The 25,344-nt window shown below is 20.9% G+C and overlaps 3 protein-coding genes across 3 annotated transcripts; 1 reads left to right on the top strand and 2 right to left on the bottom strand.

The window, feature by feature from the left end:
• Positions 1-1,138: 1,138 nt before the first annotated feature.
• SRAE_2000024800 (Vacuolar membrane-associated protein Iml1 family-containing protein) lies at positions 1,139-5,284 on the top strand (the record flags this gene model as incomplete). The annotated part of the gene is made up of 3 exons (XM_024651056.1): positions 1,139-1,142; positions 1,196-5,129; positions 5,185-5,284. 3 exons carry the CDS (start codon positions 1,139-1,141, stop codon positions 5,282-5,284), a joined length of 4,038 nt encoding a protein of 1,345 aa, XP_024504771.1.
• Positions 5,285-5,626: 342 nt separating this feature from the next.
• On the bottom strand, positions 5,627-14,013 carry SRAE_2000024700 (Atrial natriuretic peptide receptor 2; the record flags this gene model as incomplete). Its single annotated transcript, XM_024651055.1, has 7 exons — positions 5,627-7,465; positions 7,516-7,638; positions 8,102-8,146; positions 8,421-9,264; positions 9,359-9,473; positions 9,608-10,315; positions 13,134-14,013. 7 exons carry the CDS (start codon positions 14,011-14,013, stop codon positions 5,627-5,629), a joined length of 4,554 nt encoding a protein of 1,517 aa, XP_024504770.1.
• A 6,208-nt stretch (positions 14,014-20,221) lies between these two features.
• Positions 20,222-24,288, bottom strand: SRAE_2000024600 (Extracellular ligand-binding receptor domain and Periplasmic binding protein-like I domain-containing protein; the record flags this gene model as incomplete). Its single annotated transcript, XM_024651054.1, has 4 exons — positions 20,222-21,276; positions 23,497-23,602; positions 23,648-23,932; positions 23,983-24,288. 4 exons carry the CDS (start codon positions 24,286-24,288, stop codon positions 20,222-20,224), a joined length of 1,752 nt encoding a protein of 583 aa, XP_024504769.1.
• Between the last annotated feature and the right edge of the window lie 1,056 nt (positions 24,289-25,344).

Raw genomic sequence — 25,344 nt, 5'->3', positions numbered from 1 at the left:
TTTTAATTTAAATATTTCTGTATTTTATTAATGTCATAAAGTAATCTTTCTTAAAAAAATTTTTTAATAAAGTGTTTTAAAACTTAAGACAAGTATTAGAATGGTGATAAAACATAACGATATCGTTATATATATACTAAACGAATATTAACAAAGTACAACTTTCATATAATTTTATTAATTTATAAATTTTTAAAGTAAAAAAATAATCTAGAAATGTGTAATTTAATCTGTTTTGGTGTCAATTTTTACATATTATATATCTATTGATTTAATTTTTTAAGTGGAAAAATTTAATAATATGAAGAGGTATATTCAACGATGTGTGAAATAAATAGATTTGTTTATATTTTTATAAAAATACTTAGTTATATAAAATTCAAAACAAACTAATAAAATTTAGTAGATTGTTGAAAAGTATTATATATCAGAAACATTTTTATCATTATAAATTCTCTATTTCATTTATTAATAATGTTTTTATTTTTAAAATAAAAAATTATTTTTCCTGGTATTGAATGTAAAAACATTTTCAAAAAAATTCTTTATATTTTATAATAAACTAAATTTTTACATAAAATAATTTTATCAAAAAAAACATTTCTCTTTGTATTTTGTTGATGAAATAGTTGAATATAAAAATATTATTTTATTCATAAATATAAATCTTGTTAAAAAAAAATATTATTTAATAATGCTTACAAATTACAATAATATATATATATATATATATATATACATATGTACAAAATAAAATAGTTTTTCAATTTGTTTAGAAAATAATGTTTATAATTGTTATCTAAATAATATGTGATATGGTAAATTTTTTTAATTCTACAAAAATAAAATAATAGTAATTTGGCGTGCCACTGAATCATGTAAATACTTTACTCTTATCACGAACAAGAAATGGTGATATATGTATAAAACACATAATAACCTAAGACTTTCTATTTTAGTTTCAATATTTATTAATGTTGATATTTATTATTTATTTTTAATTTTTATTATTAACATTTTTATTTAATTGATATATCTAATCAAAATATAATGACGTCTTTAAGTGATAAAATGACATTTGAAAAGAATTATTCAAAGAAAGTAGAAACAATAACAACAACACTTATAATGAAAAATCATGAGTATGGTACAATTGATGATGATTATATTGAACTTCCAAATAATTTAATTCCAGGATTGAAAAATGACGATTTATTACATGTTAAAAGTTTATCTTCAGATAATTATATAATATTACCTTTTACACCTTCAGGACCAAATGAAAAAGAAGTGAGATTATATACAAAAGGTATTGAAAATTATAAAGATTTATGTAATAATCGTATTTTTCATTCACCTTATCTTGTTATGATAAGAAGAGCTACAAAAAAAGAAGTAAAATTAGATAGTATAGAGTTAACTTTTAATGATTGTTATGTAAGTAGAACTGATATGTGGCGTCTTAAGCAATGTCTTATTGATCAATGTGTTAATTTGAATCAGTATTTTGATTTTATGAATATGTCACTTAGAACAGCATTTTTGTGGAGAAAAGGAGAAACTAAAACTAGTGGTTTTATTTCAAAAGATACAAAAATTGTATTTAGATCATTGTGTACTCAAGTTTTAATGTATATTCAAATTAGTGATGAAATGTGGCATATGGATCATCAAGGTGATTTATATTTTGAAAAATGTGTTAAAGGTTTCATTCCTGATTTATTTAAAAGATGGCAAGAAGAAAAATGTGGTCATCATGTTAGTATAATTGCTGTAACTCGTTATCATTATAAAGAAGAATATTTAACAAAAGAAATTAGACAAAAATTAAATATTAGATATGATTATTTAAGTAGACCATACCAAGATTTTTATTATTTACTTGTCCAAAATGAATGTTATAATGATTGGATGACAGTTATGCCAAAATTAAAAGCAGCATTATATGATTTTCGAATTTCTATTGTAAATTATCATAAAGTAAATTTACCAAAATGTAAAATAAGTGAAAGCTTTGATGTGTCATCTGCATCAGATGGTTGTTTTTTAGAAGTATTAAATTTATCAATGAATAATTTTTTTCTTTATCATTCAGATAGAAAATTTGAAACAACTGGACAACAGGTAATTTTTGTCACTCCTGGATGTGGTGTTTTTTATGTTGATAAACAATTAGTTCGATTTACAAAACAAAGAATTATTGATGCTGGTATTTCATTAGATATTGTTTGCCTAGGAGAACAACCATTACATGCAGTACCACTTTTTGTCTTTCGTGAACAAGGAAAAGAAAGTGAAGAATATTTTATTCCTCATTGGATGAATTATTCTTACTATAGAAGAGAAAGATCATCATTGATTGTAAATAGTTTTAAACCACGAATTACATTTCCTGAAGATTTATTTCAAAAAACAAAACCTGGATTATTTATGGATGTTAATGATGATGAAATTGAAGATATGTATGAATATGATAATCAAAAAGAAAAAAGACTTTTTTCCTGTTATAAAAATGAATCAAAAAATAATAATTTGAGAAGATTACAAGAAGAAATTAACGTCGATGACAAGGTATCAAAAGTTTTAAATGATTGTAAAAATGTAGAAATAACTGTACCTGAAGAAGTAGCAGAAGTAATAGGAGTTACTTACGATGATTTATTATATCATGAATTAGCTGAAGAGGCTATGGAAGATGAAAATTATAGTGAAGATGGTGATGTTGTATCTGGTGCTGTTTTTTCAATGGATGAAGATCAAAATGAATTATTAGCTAAAAAAAGAAAAAAAAGTTTTGAAAACAAAAGAATTAGAACATTTAGTAATCGAAAAAATAAGGTCAATTCAGAATTTATACCTGGAAGTTATGATTGTCAAAGAACATTATATCGAGAAAAAATTAATATTCAATCACCTCAGGGAAAATCACTAGAAACTACTTATGATGTAAACAAAAAACGCAAGAAAATTACAAATTCTAGATTTTCGGCATACAACAAATTTTTAATAAATCCATTTCGGCTTGAGGCATCAATTGTACAGATATCTGCTAATAGACGACGATGGATTCATGTCTTTCCTGTTGATAAACGTGGTAGAGCTATGTTATCTCATCATTATATTTGTGGTATTAATGTTTTGTCAAAGGGTGAAGAAACAGAACTTGAAAAAATGGATTTAAATTCAGGTAGTGATGGTAAAAAGAATGTTTGGGCTTGGGGAAGTACAGGAGAAGAAAAATGGGATCCAGATATGGAAATTGGTTGTGATTGGAAAAGTCTAGTTAGACCTGGATTATTACCTTTAACAACAGATTTTTTTCCTGATGGTCAAAGTTTGACTGCTTATAGTAGTTCATGTCATGTTGTTCCAGTAGATAGAAAATTAATGATGAATTGGATTGAAGATTCATTTTTAGATAGTCTTAAAAATATTGATGGTAATAAAGAAACAAAATTACAAAATCACCTTGATAATTTATTATTTGAACAATTAATTTACCAACGTTTACAAAGAGGATTTCAAATTGTTTTATTACCAAATTGTATGATTGATAGTGCATTAACAACAGCAGGTTTTTTAACAGAATCAGAAGAAGATCCAATAAAACAATGTGCAATGTCTTTTAGTAAATTTTATCATGTACTACGTTTATATAAACAAAAAATTGTGGTAGAAAAACTTATACCAACATCAATGTGTTGTCCAAAAACACCATCTTTTAGTGAAGAAAGTAGGGTAAAAACAAAATATGGAATATTATCAAGTATTTCTAAAAATACATTGTCTAAGGGTAAAGAAGAATTAATTATTACAAATCAATCAGATACAGATTGTTCAAAAGAAATATATAAATATCTTTTTCAAGTTCCTGATATGAATAGTTATATTGCAAGTACAACAACTTTTAAACATCATAATCTTGATATTATAGAATGGAAAATACTTGATTCAAATTTACAATCTCGTTTTTGTCCAAGATTGTATTTTGATGATGATAAAATTGATTTAAAAGCTTGGAGTGCAAGATTTGTTTTATTACCTAGTAGTAAAGCATACATGAAAAGTGTTAGGGAACAACAAAGGGGTGATGTTTTTAAAAAAAATATGATAATTGATAAACAATTTGATGAACATTTATTTGATTTTTCAATGTTTATGCAATTTATTAATCCTCTTTCAAGACCTAGTATAGTATTTAAAAATTTAGAAAAACATCCAAAAATTAAAAAAGATAATTTTAATGGTGTTAAAAAATCTTTTTTAGATTTAAAACAATTAAAATATAAAGATTTAATTCTTGATGGAATGTTTATTCTTCTTGAATTTATGATATTTCTTAAAAGAAGTGTTATTGGATTGGAGGAATGGGTTTTAGTGGATAAATATTTAGATAAATTAATTCAGGAAAATTTAATTAAAATTGCAGTACCAGATCCAAAAAATGATCAAAGAAAATTTCGGGGATTTATATATTATTATTTTCCTGATATTTTACCTAAAGAAACTTTAGAATATTTTAGAGAAATTTGTCCTAAATCTTATTTAGCAGAATGTGAAGTAATATTAGAAACAGAAAAAATTATTAATCGTGAAAGTACGATGAAGAATCGTGATAATTATAGAATAGAAATTTGTCCATCTAAAACATTTAAAACCACATATGGTTTTCTAGGATATAAAGAATGTGCATTAGGTGTATATGATAAAGTATTTTATATTGGTAAAGGATATGAATTACAACTTCGTTGGATGATAAGTACAGCAAGTAATATTATTGCAATAGTTAAAAAATGGGTTCATAAAGCAGATCATTATGGATTACATATTGTACCAATTCCTGAAGATTTATTTGCATTAGCTACAAATGTAGCTTCTTCTCCATTACGTGCACCAATACCAATACGTTTTGAATATCCTGGTTTATCAATAGAAAATAAAAAAATTGTTGCAAATAAAATTTTAGAATTATTTGGATTTCTTCCATTTAAATATAGTGAATCAAATAAAACTATTCAATATGTTCATATTACAGGAGGAATGTTTTGTATGTATCAAGAATATCAAGAAACTTTTCAATGGTCATGGAATCATATGTTTAGTGATCGTTCTCAAACATTTAAAGCGGAGTATGTTTTATTTTTATTTAATATAAAAAAAACATTTTTTTTTATTTTTTTTTAGGTGTACAGAAAAATTTCAAGACATTATGTTAAGTGATTTTAAAAATTTTTTTTACTCCAAAGACGATAAAAGATTATCATATTTAATAGAATCATTATAAATTAATTATTAAGTTTATTAAATAAAATATTTATTTAAAAAATTAATGTATAAAAAAATCAATTATTAAAATATAAACTAATAATATAATATCAAATGTCTAAAAACAAGATACTGTATATGTTTTGATAAATACAAGAACAAAGCTTATGAGAAATTTAACAACTTGTAGTTATCGTAACCAGTGAAAAATGGTAAGTTTTGTAAAAAAAAAAATATTAGTCATAACCCGTGGTCGAAGAAATTATAAGTTGGAAGATAAGTTGTAAGGCCAACGAAACATACGGGAGATCATATACTTGATGGATAATTATTTGATTCACCGTTGTTTTTTTAGGACATATTACTTTTTCAGTGGCATTTTATAATTACTATAATCAGGCCCAAAATCTGGAATTTGTTGATCTTTGTACCCTTTCAACCAATATGTTGTTTGAAGTCCTTTACCTTTCATTTCTACTTCACCACGTAATTCTAAATTAAAATCAGGATCTTTTGATAAAATATCATATGTTTGTGACGAAACATGTATTTTTAATGGCATTCCATTAGATTCCATCCTAGAGGATGTATTTACAGTGTCTCCAAACAGGCAATATCTTGGCATTTTTGATCCAACAACACCAGCAACAACACTTCCTGAATGCATACCAATTCGTAATTTTAATTGTTCTTTTGGTCTATGACGAATAACAAATGTTTTTACCTTATGTAATAATGCTAATGACATTTGAGCTATTTGTGAAGCATGATCATCTCTTCGTTCAGGAAGACCAGATACAACCATATATGCATCTCCAATTGTCTCAACTTTATAAACTTTAAAATTATCCACAACTCCATCAAATGCTAGATAAAGATCATTTAGTAATGTTACAACTTGCATTGGTGTTGATACAGATGATAATGAAGTAAAACCAACAATATCAGAAAAATAAATTGTAACACAATCATATGATTCTGCTTGTACAGAATTTCCTGCTATTAATTGTACTGCAACTGATGGAGGTAAAAGTTGATGTAACAATTCTTCGACTTTTTTCTTTTCAGCAAGGTATTCTTGTGTCCTTTCTTCGACTAATGATTCCAAATTATTTGCATATTGTTCCATACGTTTTAATAAATTATCAACAAGATTAGTTGTTTCATTATCTTTATTAAGTGATCCTGCAATTTTACGTATTTCTGAAAATTCAGGCCTATCTATTGGATTTTCACTCCAACATCTTTGCATTAATGCTGTCAATTGTTCCATATTTTCTGGTTTTGAAGGTCCACCTTCATCATTTGGAACCTCGTCTAATAATATTGGTCTATAAACTTCTTTTCCTGCAGCAGGACCTTTAAATATTTGTTCATATATAAATTTGGGATCTGGTGATTCTTCTCCTCTATAAAATGGTCCACATCTATATACAACTTCATGAGCAATTAAACCAAATGAATAAACATCTCCTTTTTGTGTACCACCTCTAGGAGGATTTGGTAATCTTAAAAGTTCTGGAGCAGTATACATAAATTTCTTCCAATATTCATGTGAATCATCTTTTTCTTGACTTATTTCTTCATAAGCTCTTAATTCATTTAATCCATAATCAGTAATTTTTAATACAAAACGTGAATCAACAACACAATTACTTGGTTTTAATCTTCCATGTGATCTAATTTCAGAATGATGTAAAAAATTCATTCCTTTAACTAAATCATGAAGTAAAGAAAATTTCATCATTGTATCTAATTTTATTTTTTCATCTTCTAAAATATCTTCTAATGATCCACGTTGACAATATTCTGTTACTATGCAATAATTTGGAGCATCTACACAAGCACCCATAACACGAATAATATGATCATGTGAATATTCACGTATTCTTTTAAATTCCATTAAAGTATCTCTTGATAATTCTAATTTTGGATATTTAACAGGATCTATTTTAAGCATCTTTACTGCAGCAGTCTGTCCTTTATAATAAGCATATCTTATAAATATTTTAGAATTATTTGCCATATGAATTGTTTCAACAGAACCACCACTTTTAATAGAACCATTTGAATATTGAATTGATAATTTACGATTTTTAAAACTAAAACCACCATTTCCATATTCTAAATCTTCTGAATGTGTTGCAAGTTTTTTATTATTTGTTTCAACTGGTGATGAAGCATTATTTTCATCATAATTCTAAAACAATAATTATTATAATTAAATAATATTAAAAAAAAAATACTTACCCCATTATGTAAATCTAATACTTTATCACTTGTTGGAGAACTTTTTTTTCTTGTAAACAAAGACAATTTTCTATCAAAAATCATTGCAGATATTTTTCTAGTTGCTCCAGAAGAACTACTTCTCTAAAAACAAAAGAAATGATTAAATACCAATAGTTATATATTATAATTTTAAATAAAAATTTAAAGCTATGGACAAAGTAATATTTGGTGCAAATATACTCAAAACATGTATTTCAATACAACAAATTGGTGATATTAATTTATAACAAGAAAAAAGCAGTCATAAATTTTAACTTTGTTATATAAATTTAATTGTTGGAACACAAAAAAAAAAATTTTTTTTATTTTATATAATTAAGCAAACCCACATATGTTTTTAATTTTTATCTACTCAAAATAATATAATTATACTTTTGCTAAAAGTAGATATCTACATTTAAAAACAAATGAGAAGATCACATTATTAAAAATTTCAAAACACAAAATGATTAAAAATCAAACATTTAAAGTAAAATAATGAGGACAAAATACATAAATGTAATAAAAACTTAAAAAAAAATGTAATAAAAACATCTACACCTACCAATCTTTGTCTCATATTCATATATTCCGGATCTTCATCGGTAAACTTAAAGAAATAATGTTAAAATAAATAAATATATTAAAGTGTACATATATATTATATAGTGTATATGTATTATGTATTATTTTTTTTTTTAAAGATTATTTTTAATTAATTATACATATATAAATTATATATATACATATATATACATATATATGTATAGCATACATACATATATATATTAATTTAATAAGTATATTTTTAAATTTTCATTCCATAACAAGTCAAACAAGATAAATGTAAATAATTGAATAATCAAAATATAATTAAAAATTACCTTATCACTATTTACTGAACCATTACTATTAATTCTTAGTAAAGCATCATGTTGATCTGCATTTGGATCATTATATAAAGCTGCCTTATGCGACTTATGTTTTTTCTTAAATTGTTTTTTTTCATGAGATTCAGAATTTTTTGATTTTAACTCTTCCCATCGTATTTTCCATGACATAGCAGCAATTTCTTTTTCAAGACGATATCTTCTATAGAAAAATATAAATGCTGCAGCTAGGAAGATAATCACTACAATAGCAGCAACCAAAAGATGTGGATAATATTTTTCTCCATTATTACATAGAGAATTGTCCCAACCACAAACAGGTGAATCTTTTGGTGGTGATCCACCAACCCAATGAAAATCTGAAACTTTTTTAAGTTCATTTTTATTTCCAGAATAATATGCTACTTCTACAAATTTACGTTCTTTTGGATCTAAATCTAATAATGAATAATCAGAATACCTATCACCATTTTTATCAATGCTAACATTTCCCGTTATTCCTTTAAATGTTATTCCCCACATTTTATTTGTAATATGTTTACCACTTCTAGCATCTTTTCCCTCAGATATTGTTTTATTTAAAGCAATTGCATAAAGAAGAACAGCATCATAAAAAGCACTAATGAAATTATTCATTTCATATTCTTTACCCGTTATATTTTTATAGTTATAAACTTCTTCGGCTCTTTTTTTAACTTTCTTCTCAAAATCATCATACTCTGCCATTGCAGACCGTCGTAATGATATTGTCTTTAATGCCTTGTATGCTTGTTCTGCTATCTCATTATTTTTAGGATTTGTATCATTACTTCTTAACCATGGTTGCTCAGCATGTGAACTAAAAAAAAAATAATAAATATGAGGCGAATAGCATAAACTTTTAAAAAATATAATAATAATAAAATTTTTTTTTTTTTATTTATTTCTCTTACCCTGTAGAAACGTCAATATTTATAAATACATATTCTCCAGATTGTGTCATTCCTAAATCATATGCAGCTAACATTATATCACGAACAGTGTCTGGACTGGCACAAAGAATAATAACTAAAATTAAAAAATTATTAAAATATCATTTATAAATTTTTTTTTATAATAAATTAATTTTTATATATTTTTTTTAACAAAAATTTTTTTTATTTTTATTTTTTTTGTTTTAATAATATTATTTTATTCCAAACCTTTTGAAATAAAAGAAGCAGCTTTAAGATTTTTAATATGTTGATGAAAAAGAAATTTTTTATTAGTAGTATACTCATTAAAAGTTCTACTAGAATGGTCTTCTCCAAATTTATCAGATCTTATATTATTTTTCATTGCTTTTAATGTAAAATAACATTCACTTTTTCCAATACCTAATGTTTGATTTTCTTGTTCATGAAAATAAAAAAATAATTTTTTAGCTTGTATTGGGATAACTTGATCAAATACAGAACCTAACCTTGCATTAGACTCAGTTAATCGTGTTAATAAAGGAAATTGTTCTCTATTACTAAATATGTCAACTTTAGCTGAGGTGGAAAAAACAGGAACTCCTAAATTCCAAAAAACAGAAAATCTTGCTATAGGTGCTAAACCATATACATATGGTAATCCCATAATAGCATCTACTTTATTGGCACAATATCTATCTATAACACGTTGAGGACCTATAGCATCACTATTTTCAGTGTCAACATAAGTCAATCTAAAAAAATTTACTGGCAATAATTTTTTTTCATAATAAATATCCTCTAATACTACATCAAAAACAGGTTTTGATTTAAGCATATCTAAACCATATGGATTTGTTTTTTTATTTGTTCCATCTTTAGGTAAAGCAATAACAATATCAATAGGTAAAGAATTAGAATATGATTTATCTATTGAATTAACTATTCCATAAGTTTCTATTATAGTTACAAATATTATAAATAAAATTGAAAATAACATATTGATAGAAAAATAAATATGAAATTTGATTCTTATGACTGCATGTATTTTTAATATTATTATATTTTATTATATTGTAATATAGTAATAGTATAACAAAAAAAAAAGCAAATGACCCTAAATAAAGTAAAAACTATAGGGTAGTATAAAAATACGAATATTAATAAAAAAAAAATATTTTATAAAAATTAAAATTTTCCTTTGAAAAATTGGTGAATATTATATTATTAATAATATGGAACCTGTGAATAATGTTTTTTTTTTTTAATATTAAAAAAAAAAATACTTATTTAAATATAATAACTACTAATAGTATTAGATAAGTAAGATGCATAAAATTAAGAATGCATTGTCTGGTACTATATAGATATTTTCCAAAATAATGATTGTTATTTTTGAGTAATAAGAAAAAAAAATAATATACGAAGAAAGAAGTATAAAAAAATCTTTAATTCCCAACTGTAAAATAAAAATGCCTATTGAGTGAAAAATAAAATTTTATAATGTTTCTTTAAAAAAAAAATAGGATATTGGTATTTTTTGATTAAAAATGTTTGTTTCGAGTATAGTTAATAAAAGTTAATATCAAATTAAACCTAAAGATGAAATTGGATGCTTATATAAAATAAAATATATTATGTAAAAATAGTTTAAGCATAAAAAGTTAGGAATAAAATTATATAATATCTTTAATGATAATGAGAATTACATTTCATGTTATAAGTTTTTAATACTAAACTAAAATTAATATTTATAGGTTTCAAATATGGAGAAAAAAATTAAATTAATATCCTTATTTAAAAGAACAAAATTTCACCTTTTTTTTGTTTTTCGAAATAAAATAAGAAGAACTGTACATAGCATATAAAATATATACATCGATAATTTATAATTATTATTAGGATAAATAAGATTGTTCAGCTAACAATTAACATATATCTTTTTTTTTTAACAAAAAGTAATTTCTACTTTATATTATTAAACATATCTCTTTTAAATATTGCTTTAAAAATTAAAATATTATATAAAATTATAACATAATAAAAGTATGTATAAAATGGTATAAAATTTTTTTTTAAGTTTAGTGCCAATGTAGTTTTTAAAAGAGAATTAAAGTACAAAAAATAAGATTAGTTACAAAATAATAATATTAAATATGTTAAAACAACTTTGTTTTATTATATATTAAATAAGTAACCTAGAAAATATATTTAAAAATTGTAAAAGGAGCTTAAGTAAAATAAAAATAGAATTTTAAAGTGCAATAAGAGCTTTGTTAAAATAATAATATTTAAAGATTTTTATAAAAATAAAGAGTAATTTTTTTTTTATTTTAAAAGAAATTGATACTAAAAAAAATTAAACCAATAAATAATTTTTTAAGCATAAAATTATAGTAATAAATTTTAACCTAAATATAAATTGTTATTTTTCTATTTAGTGATAAAAATTTTTTCATTGTTTAGTAAATTTTAAAACAATAAATACTATAAAGAAATGCTAGCTAGCCATTATATTCATGTATAATTAAAATTGTCATTAGTCAATTTCTTATTTAATGAAGCTATTTACAATATCCTGAAAAAAAGTAACATATTTAAAATAATTATTAAGCGCTTTTAATGATAACTTTTTCTTTGAAATGTAATGTCTTCTAATTATCATAGAATAAGTATCTAAAAATTTTATTTCAAGGAATAAAAGTATATGTTAATTTATATGATAAACAAAATTTTTAGTGAAATATAAACACAATTTTTGTACTTAGAGAAATTATTATTTTATGTAAAATGTAGAAAAATTGACATTTTAATGTAAATATTAAAAGAATAAATTTCATGGTTAATTAGTGGAAGAAAACTTTAAATATATATTTTACAATAGATGAATAATTTATAATTTGTAATAATTAAATAAGTATAATATAATTTAATATATATAACCAATAGTTCCATTATAAAATTAAACAAAAAAAAAAAAAAAACCATTTGCCTACTTATATTATTTACATTAAGGAGAATTTAAATAATTTTTCCTTCCTATTTCTTTGCACAAAATAATTTTTTTTTTAAAGCAATATTTTTTTTGTGTCTTGGAAAAAAAAAATTTTATAATAACATGTTATTGGCAATACATTTAAAAAAAACACAATTCATAAGGTTTAATTATTTTACTATAAATAGAAATTTTACAACAAAACAAAGTACCTTATTATTTTGTTATACTATAATAATACTTTTAAATAAATAAAATTGATAAAATTAATAAAAGTTCCTATTTAAATTTCTATAATAATTTCAAATATTGTCTTTTATAAAGTATTTCTATAAATTGCTCTAATAAAATGCTTTTACTTGTTAAATTGAAAATATATTAAATGATGATTGGTTGTTTGAAATTTTTATGTTACAACATTTTATATACTTTAATTATGGTGCAGAAAATTAAATGAACTATTTTATATTAAAATAAAGAAAATGATATCAGAAGTCTCATTTATGTTTTTTTGTAAAAGAAATTTTATTCATGTATTTTCATATTTTTTAAATAGATTATTTCTCTGATATAAGAAATAATTTAATGAAAAAACATATAAATTAATAAATCGTATTTTTAAAAAAATAATAAATAAATAATTTTTAATATATCATTATTTTTGTATAAATTTTATTTATATTTTAATCCCCATTTTTAATGTTTAATATTTATTTGTATATTTTTTAATATATTTATATATCTGACACATGTAGTAAAATATTTAGATTTAAAACATACCATTAGCATATGTGGAACCTAATTTTAACCAATTTTTTAAATCAATTTGTGATACATTATTATCTTCATCAAATGCCAATGAAGGTGCAGACATTTTCCATACATCTTTAAAATGTTGATTTTTAGAAGTAAAATAAGATTTAATAGCATAAAGACTGAAATAACAATAGGAACTTATTTCGGTCTCCCCTGAATCACCAGACCCGTCTTTATGTAAATGAAGTTTTTTATTGACAGCACGTTTTTTATCATTATATATGAAAAATAAATTTTTATAACCCAAATTTGTTGAAATTGATGGTATTGTTTTATTTCTAATACCAGAAGTTTCCATATTTTCTATTGTTCTAGTTGTAGTATCTTGATAAGCTACCAATTGATACACAGAATCAGCCATTTGTGTGATTGATCCTTGCATTCTAATAAGATAAGGATATATTTTTTTTGAACCTAATTGAGAAATCATACCGGCTGTTGTTAATACTGGTACACCATCACCTAATGCTGGTGAAATTTTTGCCACTGTAGCTAATGAATAAAAATCAGCAAATCCAAATATTACATCAAGACGATTTTCTGTATATGCCTGAACAACACCTTGTACTGCATACCTTTCAGCTAATGATATATCTTGCCAATATCTTGAATCATGAGTTGTAACATTTAAAAAACCTTTTGGAACATATCCCTGTTCTACAGCATCATCTATTGCAATATCAATAACTGGTAAAGCTTTGTTTATTGTTAATCGAAAATGATCAAATTCAGATTCTTTAGATGGTAAAACTAATAATGCATTAAATGGAAAATGATTCTTCTTTTTTGTAATAGCTGACAATGAATGTACCACCAATATGTGTAAAATAATTTTTAAATTCATACTTATTAGGAAGATAAGAAAATTAGGTTAATAAAATATATATATATATATATATATATTTTTTTTTTTATCAATACACAATGGAAGGACAAAAAAATTTGAGGATATAATATATATATATATATAATGTTTCAATGGAATAATTGAGTAATAAATATTGAGCTATATTGATAATAATCACCAAATTATAGAGTGATAAATGTATAGTTATGTATACTGCTTAATACAAAAATAGCAATAAAATAGTTGTAATGATAACAGTTAACGAGATGAATGACTAGAAATTCCTCAAAATTACCACCAAATATATTTTTGTTGAAAGATTTTATCCAAAATAAAAATTTTGTAAATATATATATATATAAAAAAAAAATATGCTTATTTTAGAAATGTTGGCGATACTATGTCACCATGTAGAATTCTGAAATAGATTTCTGTAAGGAAATAAAATATTTATAATTTTTCAAATATTATTATTATAAAGGTATTAAATAAAATTTTTTGATAATGGTAATTTGAATTATTACAAAAAAAAAAAAAAATGATTTGGCAAGAGAGATTTTTTTTTAACAAGAGATAAAATGTTAATAATAAGCAGAAATGTTATTTTAGTTAAATTAACCAGAATATATTGTTGTTCTAGTTAAAAGGAACACGATAGAGAGGTGATAGTAAAGATAATACATATCTATCTTTACTAAATCAACATAAATATTTTATATATATATATATGTATTATTATTAGCTAACTCCAACTTTAATGTAAAAGTCATGAAAATAAAATATAAGAGAATATTTGATTTTATTTTTTTCAAAAAATTTTCTTCAATATAAGTTATTGTCAATTGTAATAATAAGAAAAATAAATTATATAAAAAAAATAAATTTCTATTAATGCAAAAATATTAAATACTTATTTTCTTTCTTTTGAATAAAATTTCTATAGATATTCTAAAGAAATAAATTAAAATTACATTCTTAACATATAATTAATTATGTTAATAATATGAGTAAGTTTTTATAAAATATCCTTGGAAAATATTGAATTAAAAATTATTTAAAAGTTAATGTATTTTTTTTAAATAAAATTTAAAGTATAAAAAATAAATCAATTTCTAACAAAAGTATATTAATTCATTTAAAATGAAAGAGTGCAAAAGAAAAAAGCAAAATGTATAATTGTGATAAGCTTTAAGCATATTAAAAGTCTGTATAACAAAGCAATGGAAGGGTTGTAATCATGATAGTTGTATTTTTATATTTTACTAGGTCTATTATAACATATCATAAGGTTTCATAAATCAGGTGTTAAAATCTAACATTTTATGAGACCGTTATTGATAATATTTCAATATGTAAACTATTATTAAAAATAAAATATTTCCAATTGACTTTTTAAAATATAGTTTAAAATTATTCATGACATAAAAATAAAAATCATTCTTTCTAATATGTATAAAAATAATAATGTAGTAGTACTTTATTCCTACAAATATTTTGTACTATTGCTTTTTAATATTTTAGAAACAAAAAATAATATAAATAAGAATAATTAACAAAACTAATTTTTTTAAAAACTTCTGATAAAGTAATGTAATTATTTCAAAGTACACACATATATGGTAATTTTTAAAATGTAAATAAAGAGTATAAGTATCATTAAAATATTTAAAAACTCTTTTTTTTTAAATGTTATAAAATTATACTTGTTATATTTTTTAAAATTTATACTGTAAATATAAGAAAAAAAAATTTTTTTTTTTTTTAGTTTTATTAGTTATTGTAGAAAAATAATTGAAGGTAAACTGACAAATAAAATACTAAATTTTATAAAATAAAGTTATTGTAAATTTTGCAAATATTATATATTGAAGCCAGTTTCTGAAGAATTAAAAAGTTAAATGTTATTATAAAAAAGAATGTATGCTAGATTGTAATGTATCTATAATGAACAAAATATTTTATATTTCAAATGATTATTTTTTTTAAATTATTTGTAAACATTTAAATACAATATAATCAGTTATTTTAATGATAAAAAAAATGTACAAAAATTAATCCCTCAATCTATTATTTTTTAGTTAAAAAAAATTTTTTTTTTTTTTCAATTGTATTTTAGAACAAAACTTCTTCCTGTTATTTGGTTATACTCTATATACCACATTATCATAAAAATTTAGGCAGAAGATTAATGAAACACAAAAGTTTATAAAAAAAAAATAATTTTAAAATATGTAACTTTTTATCATAAAGATTAAGAATGTAGATTTAATGGTAATTTAAATGACAGAAAATACATAATAACCAATAAGGTTTTTACAACGATAAATAATTTAATTATATATATATAATAACACTGAAATATACAAAATCTAATTTTAAAAATGTAACTTTTAAATTTTATTATTTGCAAGTATAATTTATTTAATCAATAAATCTCTAATTTTAATTGAAAGATTATTTCTAAGATTATAAGCCATCAAGTATTACAACAATCATAAATTGTTATCCATTTCATTCTAAAGGTCAGCTAGACTAGGTTATTATTAATAAATACTTACTATGTATGTATTATTTATTAATATACCTTTACATTTATATATATTATTGCTAATAAAGCAAACTACATACCATATATAAATTTAAGAAATTAAGTAGTATTTTAAAAAGATATATTAATAAACTATGTATATATATTACGATAAATAAATGAGTCAAAAGAATTTTTCAAAGTACTCTTGACAAGGAAATGTGAGATTTTTAAGATAGATTTAAAAATATATTATTAAAATTTTAAATAGATCTATTTTATTATTAGACTGGTTTGTAAATAATAAGAAGCCGCCGATGTATAAATGTATAAATTATTAGTATAAAAAGTAAATATTTAAAAACATATAATCTCATATATACATATAAATATTAGAACGGCATTATAGTTATTTAAATTTTTTATTAAAAAAAAATTGGTTTCAAATTTCAATATGTAAACTATTTTTTCTATAACTTTGATTAAAAAAAAATGATTACGAATTTGGTTAAATAAAAGACATTAATATTCTGGTTTCGTGTAACATTTATTAATGCTATAATTATTAAAATAGACAAATAATGATGGTTTTGAGAAAATAAAGATAATTTTTAAAATTATATGGTTATATATCAAATGGGTTTATGAAAGGAAATGGTTTAAGGAAATATATTTAGTAAGTGATAAAGAACTAACGTCAAAAATATTATGTAAATAAAAAAAAAATACATATATATATATAATAAATGACTTAAAAATCTTTAAATGTATATTTTGACAAAAATTTTTATTGCCACTATCATTTTAATGAAAAAAAAAAAAGTCAAAACATCGATTGATTAGAGATAACAATGAAAGTATAAAAAGAATGTAATAAAGAAACAATTTTTAACATAAAATTGGCACACTAAAGTAATATATTTAGCAAATTGATTTTTTGCAAAATCACACAATATATATATTTATATAAATAATAGCCTACCAAGGATGATATAGAAGAGACGGCTACTTGACTATCTCACTGACATGGACTTTATGCCGACATCTATTAACTTTACAACAATTTTTACTTACATCAAATATTCCATATGATAAGTATAGAAAAGTTATATAACCAAAAATTGTCCTAAAACTGCATTTCCTATTTACAATATTTCTAACAAAAATTTTATATTAAGCGTAAATAAGCAAACATTAAATATTTTTATACAGAAATCATATTGTAATAAATTATTATTAAAAACATAATTTGGCATATGACATATCTTTTTTATTTTAATAATTTATATTAAATATTTATAAATTAAGTTTGTGGCACTTTATTATATGTACTTTTTATTTTAATATAAGCCTATATATTACCACTATATTGTTTTTAAATTAAAAACCAACCATTTTAATGAGAATACATATAAATATATCTACAAACCGATAATACATATTTAGTTTATTTCAATTCCTGAAAATAATTTTTTTTTTCCAATTCTATATATAAAGATTTGTCAAATAAAAATGTTTTAAATAAGCAATTATTATTGGAAGAGATCGAAAAAGAAAATTTCTTATTTAAAAAATTTTGTTTATTAAAAATAATATCTAAGAATGTACTTAAAAGTAGGGGAAATGAAACAACATTCTTACATAATATAGAATATGAGAAATTTGGCAATGTAAAATTTAACAAGATATTTTTATATATGTTGTAAAATTTTATATTCAGACGGAGTATTTTTAAAATGTAATGGATATTTAAAATGATACGGTTAAAAGGCAGTATATGATGAACAAATTAGTATGATAAGCGTTAATAACAAAAAAAATATTTATATTAAGATAAATGAAGTAATTAAAGTTACTCGAAAACCATAGTTATATTAAATTTTATATTTTATTTAACATAGTGTCCTATAAAAACTGTAACATGTAACTAAAAAAAAAAGCCTTAAATTATATTTATAATAATAATAATAAAATATAAAAGAGTTATCATAAAAAAAAAATTATTAATAATAAAAATCGTAAATGTCTTCTTTCTTTTACTTAATTTCTTTGCTTTTCTTCACTTTTAACTAAAAACACACTAAATAAAAGGAAACATATTGTTAAAAACCATTTCATTTATCAATAAAATTAAAAATAAATATCTCTTAAAATGTTTAAAATATATAGCTATACATAGTATTACAAAAAAAAAAGACAAAAAAAACAATGTTAAGAAATTTTGAATTAGAGGGAGTTGTTGTTTAATAAAGCCCAAGTTTAAATATATTATATAAAAAAAAAACAACAACTTTAATTTGGCATTAACAAAAAGCGAATAAGTAAATATCTATTTAGCAAATAAAATTTATAAAAATCTTCGTTCATGGATCTGAAAAATTTATTTTGAAATAAAAATATTTATATTAAGTTAGTGCTTTAATTATAGAACCTATATTAATTTTTATTTAAAAACAAAATATTTTTTATATACTTCTTTGACATTAATACCTTAAATTTCATACATTTCATATCATTTGTTTGTTATTTAATATATAGAGATATACTTTTTAGTGGTAATTATTTAATTCATAGTAGTAGAAAATGTATGTATAAATACTTTATTCTTTAGATATCGTCTAGAAAAATAATAAATATGTCGATAGGAGAAAGTTGATCGTCCTATTTCCAACAATATTTTTTAATTTAGTTATAGAAAAATGATATGTACAATAAATTTAACTATATGTGTCCCTACAGCTTACATAACAATAGAAAAAAAAATTTTTTAATTTTTATATTTAACTTCGTAAACAAAGATATAAACGATTCATTAAAATTTCAAATAATGATATAAATATATGATTTATAATAAACTTTAAAAGTTTATAAAAAAATAAAACAGAAGAGAATGATGTAAATAAGTAATGATAAAGAAATATATTTTTATTTTATTGATCTAAAAGTATTTTCTACAACACGCCAAATCAACATTCTTAACTATATATCTTCCTCAATTAATTGTGTAAGGTATGCATTAATAAAACTGCACATTAATTACGCATTATTATTTTAATAAAAATAAAAATGCAATTATATCACAGAAAAATCACTAATATAATTTAAAAATAGACGCATGTATTGCTAATTACATATTTTTATATAAATATGTATAAACTTCCGATTTAAAAGCAGAAAAATTTTTAAAAAAATTTACTCGTGATTATTTAGCACTCAAATAAGCTTTGATTTTAATCACATATAAATATTACAAAATTGCCAGTATATTATAAGTAAATATAATAAAAATGAAAATTTTATAAAGCCGTTACGTAATAGTAAATCATTAAAGTAATTTTAAATATATTATAAATAATTAATAAAACATTTTTTTTTTAAAATTTATAATTGAAAGGTAAAATGTGTTATACTAAATATGTTATAAAAATAATAATAAAAAAAAAACATGATTTTTTTTCAATTTAAAATAAATGTAATAATATAATTTGTTTAAATAAATTAGAAAAAAAAAACATTTTAACAATGATAATAATTTTATATATATATAAATATATATATATATATATATATACTACGATCTAAATATTATAATACATGTGTCAGATATAATATTTCTTTTTATATTTAAATTTGTATGTGTATGCAACAAACATTGATAATAATTTTTTAAATATTTTATTAAAACATACCATTTCCTTTAACACTCAACTTTTTCAATTTTTCTTTATAAACGGTGGTATTATGAAGTGTTTCATCAATTACATCATAACTATCTTGTTTTTTGACAAAATCGTTATTATTTACCAATTCATATATTAATGATCCAATAATATGAAAACATTCTGAATATGGAATATCTTGAGTTCTAACTAGTCGTGGTTCATGTAATAAAAACAAAACATTTGTAATATTAATTGTTTTCATAATTTTAGATGTTGCAGAACCAACACCTTTATATGATCCCGTAATTCTAGTTAAATATTTATACTCCGTTTTATTATCTAAATTAGATGTTAATCCAATAGGTGATATAATTGGTATTCCATCTTTCCATAATGTTGAAAGTCTACTAATTGTTGCTAATGAATAAACAAAAGCATACCCAATAATACAGTCAAGTTTTTCTTGTTTATATAATTCAACAGCAAAATTAGGTCCAATAGCATCAGAACATTTAGTATCATTAAAAAAGGGAATAATTCTTATATTTCTATTAGCAAAAATTTTATTTTGTATTTCTTCTATAGCTTCTTCAACAACTGGTCTAACAGATAACAAATCAAGATTAAAAGGGTTTCTATATTTACATTCAGGAGCTTCATTTGCTTTTTCAGGTAATGGAATTAATACAAAAAATGGTTCTGTTTCATAATCATTTTTAAATTTTGAAATATTTTTATTACTTCCTCTTTTTTTACGATTTTTTTTCTTATGATGTCTTTCTATAATTTTATCTTCTTTATCAATATGATATGTATTATGAGTAATGCTTTTTTCCATTTTATAAACATTATCATGCTTATCATTAATTTTAAAATTTTCTTTAATATTATTCCATAAATTAGTACTTTTTTTAGAATTATCCATCAATTCACTAAAAATATATTTATTTTCCAATAAATCTAAAAATTCTTCCCTTCCATTGTGTATTTTCTTTTCTAAATATTCAATATTTGGACCATAACAATAATTTTTAACAAATAATGTAAAAATAAAAATACAAACAAGTAATACTATAGTAACTTGATTATATTGGATCATAATAAATTGAATGGCATCATATATTTGAACAAAATTTTAAGAAAAAGAAGATTAAAATATATATGATGAAAGGTGTTTGATATTGAATATATGTAAATTAAAATTAATAGATATGATAAGTAACAATTTTAATTTCAGTAAGCTATAAAAAAAAAAGATAATAATAAATTAAAATTACATAATATAACATAAAAGAATAAACAACATATATAAATATATAATAAAGTGATTACAAAAATATTTTGTCAAACAATTTTTTAGTATTATTATTTATATTATTGAAATTTAACAACATATTATTAAAAATTAGATATTAGAAAGTAAATGTTAAACATAAGATAAACAGAAATATTGTAATTGTAAGATAAGAATAATATAAAAATCTAATGTATATAAAATTACATGTAGATAAAATAGTTTCATGATGAGATTGATGTTAAAAAAACATCATTCCACGAAGAAAATTGGGATTGGTTCAAGAAATATTAAATGGTAGTATTAATTAATTTACGTCATACCAGATATTACGATAACTAATATGTTCACAAAATTTTTATATAATAATCATTGGCTAGGACATTAAAGTAGAAAATAATTACCATAGACATTTAAATTTTATACTAGAATAAAAATTTTTTTTTTAACTTTAAAATGTATTTATATAAATTGTGATGTGAAAATCAAAAAAAAAAATTTAATAATAATAAAAAAAAGTGATTATACATTTATTTGTCAATTAAAAATAAAAATTTATTCTTATAAGAAAAATTTAAATAAGTAAAGTAAACTTATATATTATATATATATATAATAATTAAAAAATAAAACATTAAAAATGTATTATTTTTGCTTATATTATTTACACTTATAAATATCTTTTAAATAACAATAATAAGTTAAATCTTATATGTTAAATAAAATAATGATGGTGAAGAACTATCCTATGTCTATGGAAATAGTAGCGCAATGTATGGAAAAATTAAAATAACAATGTATGATGATATATGAATGAAAACGGCAGAGAGTGTATCCATTATTATAATAATATATAAACGTTTATAATTTATCTAAGGACAATCTGATGAAAAATAACTTTAAATTAAAACATAAATTAAATGTAAAAATGAATACTTATAAAAGACACTATTTATAATTTTAAAAATGACACTATTTGCTTTCTATTTATTTATATATTTTTTTTTATTTTTGCTTCAAAAGGTATGCAAAAATAGATGACACTAATGAGAAAAAGGATAAGATAAAATTGATGTAATTTATATATTTTAAAAAAATTTTTAATAAATTTAAAATAGTAATATTTAAATAAATCTTTTAATATAAAAATATAATTGTTATTTTTTTTTAATTTAAATAAGGATCTAAATAATAATAAAAAAAAATTATAAGTAAAAAAAAAGGAATAATGTTTAAATAAAATATTATAAAAGTTAAATTAACATTTTGGAGAATTGCAAATTAAAATTTATTTTATGTTAAAAAAAATATATAAGAATTGATTGAAAAAAAATTATTGAAGCTACCTCTATTATTTTAACACATAAAATGGATAATATATATTTTATATTACTTTGTAAAAGATAATAAAGAAAGAGAATATTTTAACAATTCTTAAAAAAAAAAAAATAAACAGTTAGCTATTTTTGTTAATGTAATGTTAAAATTTTAGACATAAGAATATATATATGTATTACTATAAAAATTTAGTATTAAAAGTACTTTGAAGAACTGATCAAATAACAAATATGTATTGTTTTTTGAATTGAATGTTACTAATAACTATTGTTTGAAAGAAAACATAAATAAATATTGAGTGAAAAGAAATAGTCATAAAAATGATATGATTGATAGAAAGTATACAATAATACTAGTTCAATAATAAATATTAGAAACAAGGAAATTAATGAATGATAAAGAAGATAGAATCCCATAACTTCACCTAGTAAGATTGTCTCAAAAAGAGAAATGAAGTTGGAGATAAAAAAAATGTTTAAATTAAAATGTCATGATACAAGAATAAGAAAATTTTATATCGTTTTTGTTGCACACACATTATTGCAAAAATTTTATCATAATTTTTAGTTTTATGTATCAAAATAATTTGATAAACATTAATTTTTTTATCAATAATATTTTTATATTTTTAATTTTTAATTTATAAATAAAAGACTTACTTCCATATTCAACTCCTACATTTGCTTTAAGATAATCACGATAATTACTTTTTGTTAATATACTATATTGTACATTCATTTTTCCTGAATAACGACCATAAATATCCTTTGTAATAAATATTATTTATATAAATAAAATTATCTAACTTACATTCATTATAATTTTACAAAAACTATTTTCTAATAATTCAGTATGCCAAAAATTTTTTTGATAATGTAATTGTAATTTTTTCCAATTATACATTTGCGATAAATCACCTATTAAATTTTCAATTTTTTCCATTATAATTCCAATTCTTGTAAGGTATGATAAATTTTTATCATGAAAAAATTCTGTAAAACCAGCATTTGAAAACATTGGAACCTCGTAAAAACTTAAAATTCTATTAATTGTAGCTAATGCATAATCGCAAGAAGGACCAAAAGATGCATGTAACTATTAAAAAATTTAATTAAATTAATTTATTTTTTTAAAAAAAAACTTACATTTTCTATGGTAGCCCATTCTAAGGCTTTTAAAGCACTCCATGCAGCAGTTTTTTGGTCTTCACATTCAGAAATTGGGAATGCTTTAACTTTCATCCAATATCTTTTTTTAGTCCATTTACTTAAATATTTTTTATGTGCATCTATTATTGCGATATCTAAGATTGGCATCACTGATTCAATAGTTGCTAGTAAGTTTTTATTTGAATTTTTGAAAGCTTTTGGTAAAAATAAAGCTGCTCGTAAAGGAAATAATTTTTCATGGTCAATTTTATCTATATAATTTCTTGATTCATTATTTATCATTAAAATATGTGGAATATTACAATATAAAAAAGTGATAAAAATTTGAATTCTTCCTAAGTAATTTAAATTAAAAAAATTACCAACTTTTAGTAAAAGTACCATTTTCAAAACAAAGCTCTTAAAATATATAAATAGATGTATTTGAAATTTTTGGCAAAATACAAATATTAAATGTCAATTAGGACATAAATATTTTTATTAAAATGTTATTATCAAAAAAAGCATTTCTCTTTACGATAAAAAGGATGTCTGAAAGTATAAATGATAAATTACATATACAAATAATTGTAAGAAATTTTAAATAAGTATATTTACACATAAATTTGTTAATTGTACATATAATACAGTATCTGATAACAAAAATTATTATTAAAAAAATATTTTAAGGTTAAAATTTTAAGAAAAAATTCTAAAAATTCAATAAATTAAAAATTTATCTTATAAAATGCTATTCTATAAATAGTAAGTAAAAAATATTTTGAAAAAACTTTTTAAATTCAACATTGTATGCTATGACATGGAATTTAAAAATATGCACTACATTTCAACAGAGTTCTTTTAACTTTTCATTTATAGATCATAAAAAAAAGTAGTTAAGATTTAAAGTACGTTTTAATGCTTTTTTTTATATAATATTAAGATTAAACAAATTTAAAAAAAAAAAAATAATTTTGAAAGTCGTATTTTTAAATAAAGAATTTGAATTATTCTAAAATAATAGGGTCTATTTGATTGTATTAAAAATAAATATAAAATAAGTTTATATAACATTTATCAAAGTATTATTTTATAAATTTCTTTTAAAAAACATAAAAATACTTTATTATAACAAACTACAACAACTACTAATGTTACTACAAAAAAAATATTATTCTCTATTTAAAAACTATATAATAATAGTTTAAAATAACAAAAGTTAAAATATAACTATCTTAAACAATAAATATTTGTTTGAATCCATGAAACAATAGTATGTATGTTACTACTACAATATTTTTTTTAAAATTATATTCTTCAAGTTGTTAAATTTTTACTCTAAACCACACACAAGATAAC

The sequence above is a fragment of the Strongyloides ratti genome (assembly GCF_001040885.1).
Source record: "Strongyloides ratti genome assembly S_ratti_ED321, chromosome : 2".
In the NCBI taxonomy this organism is placed as follows: domain Eukaryota; kingdom Metazoa; phylum Nematoda; class Chromadorea; order Rhabditida; family Strongyloididae; genus Strongyloides; species Strongyloides ratti.
Note: the sequence above shows the minus strand (reverse complement) of the source record. Positions and strands in the feature narration are given on the sequence as shown.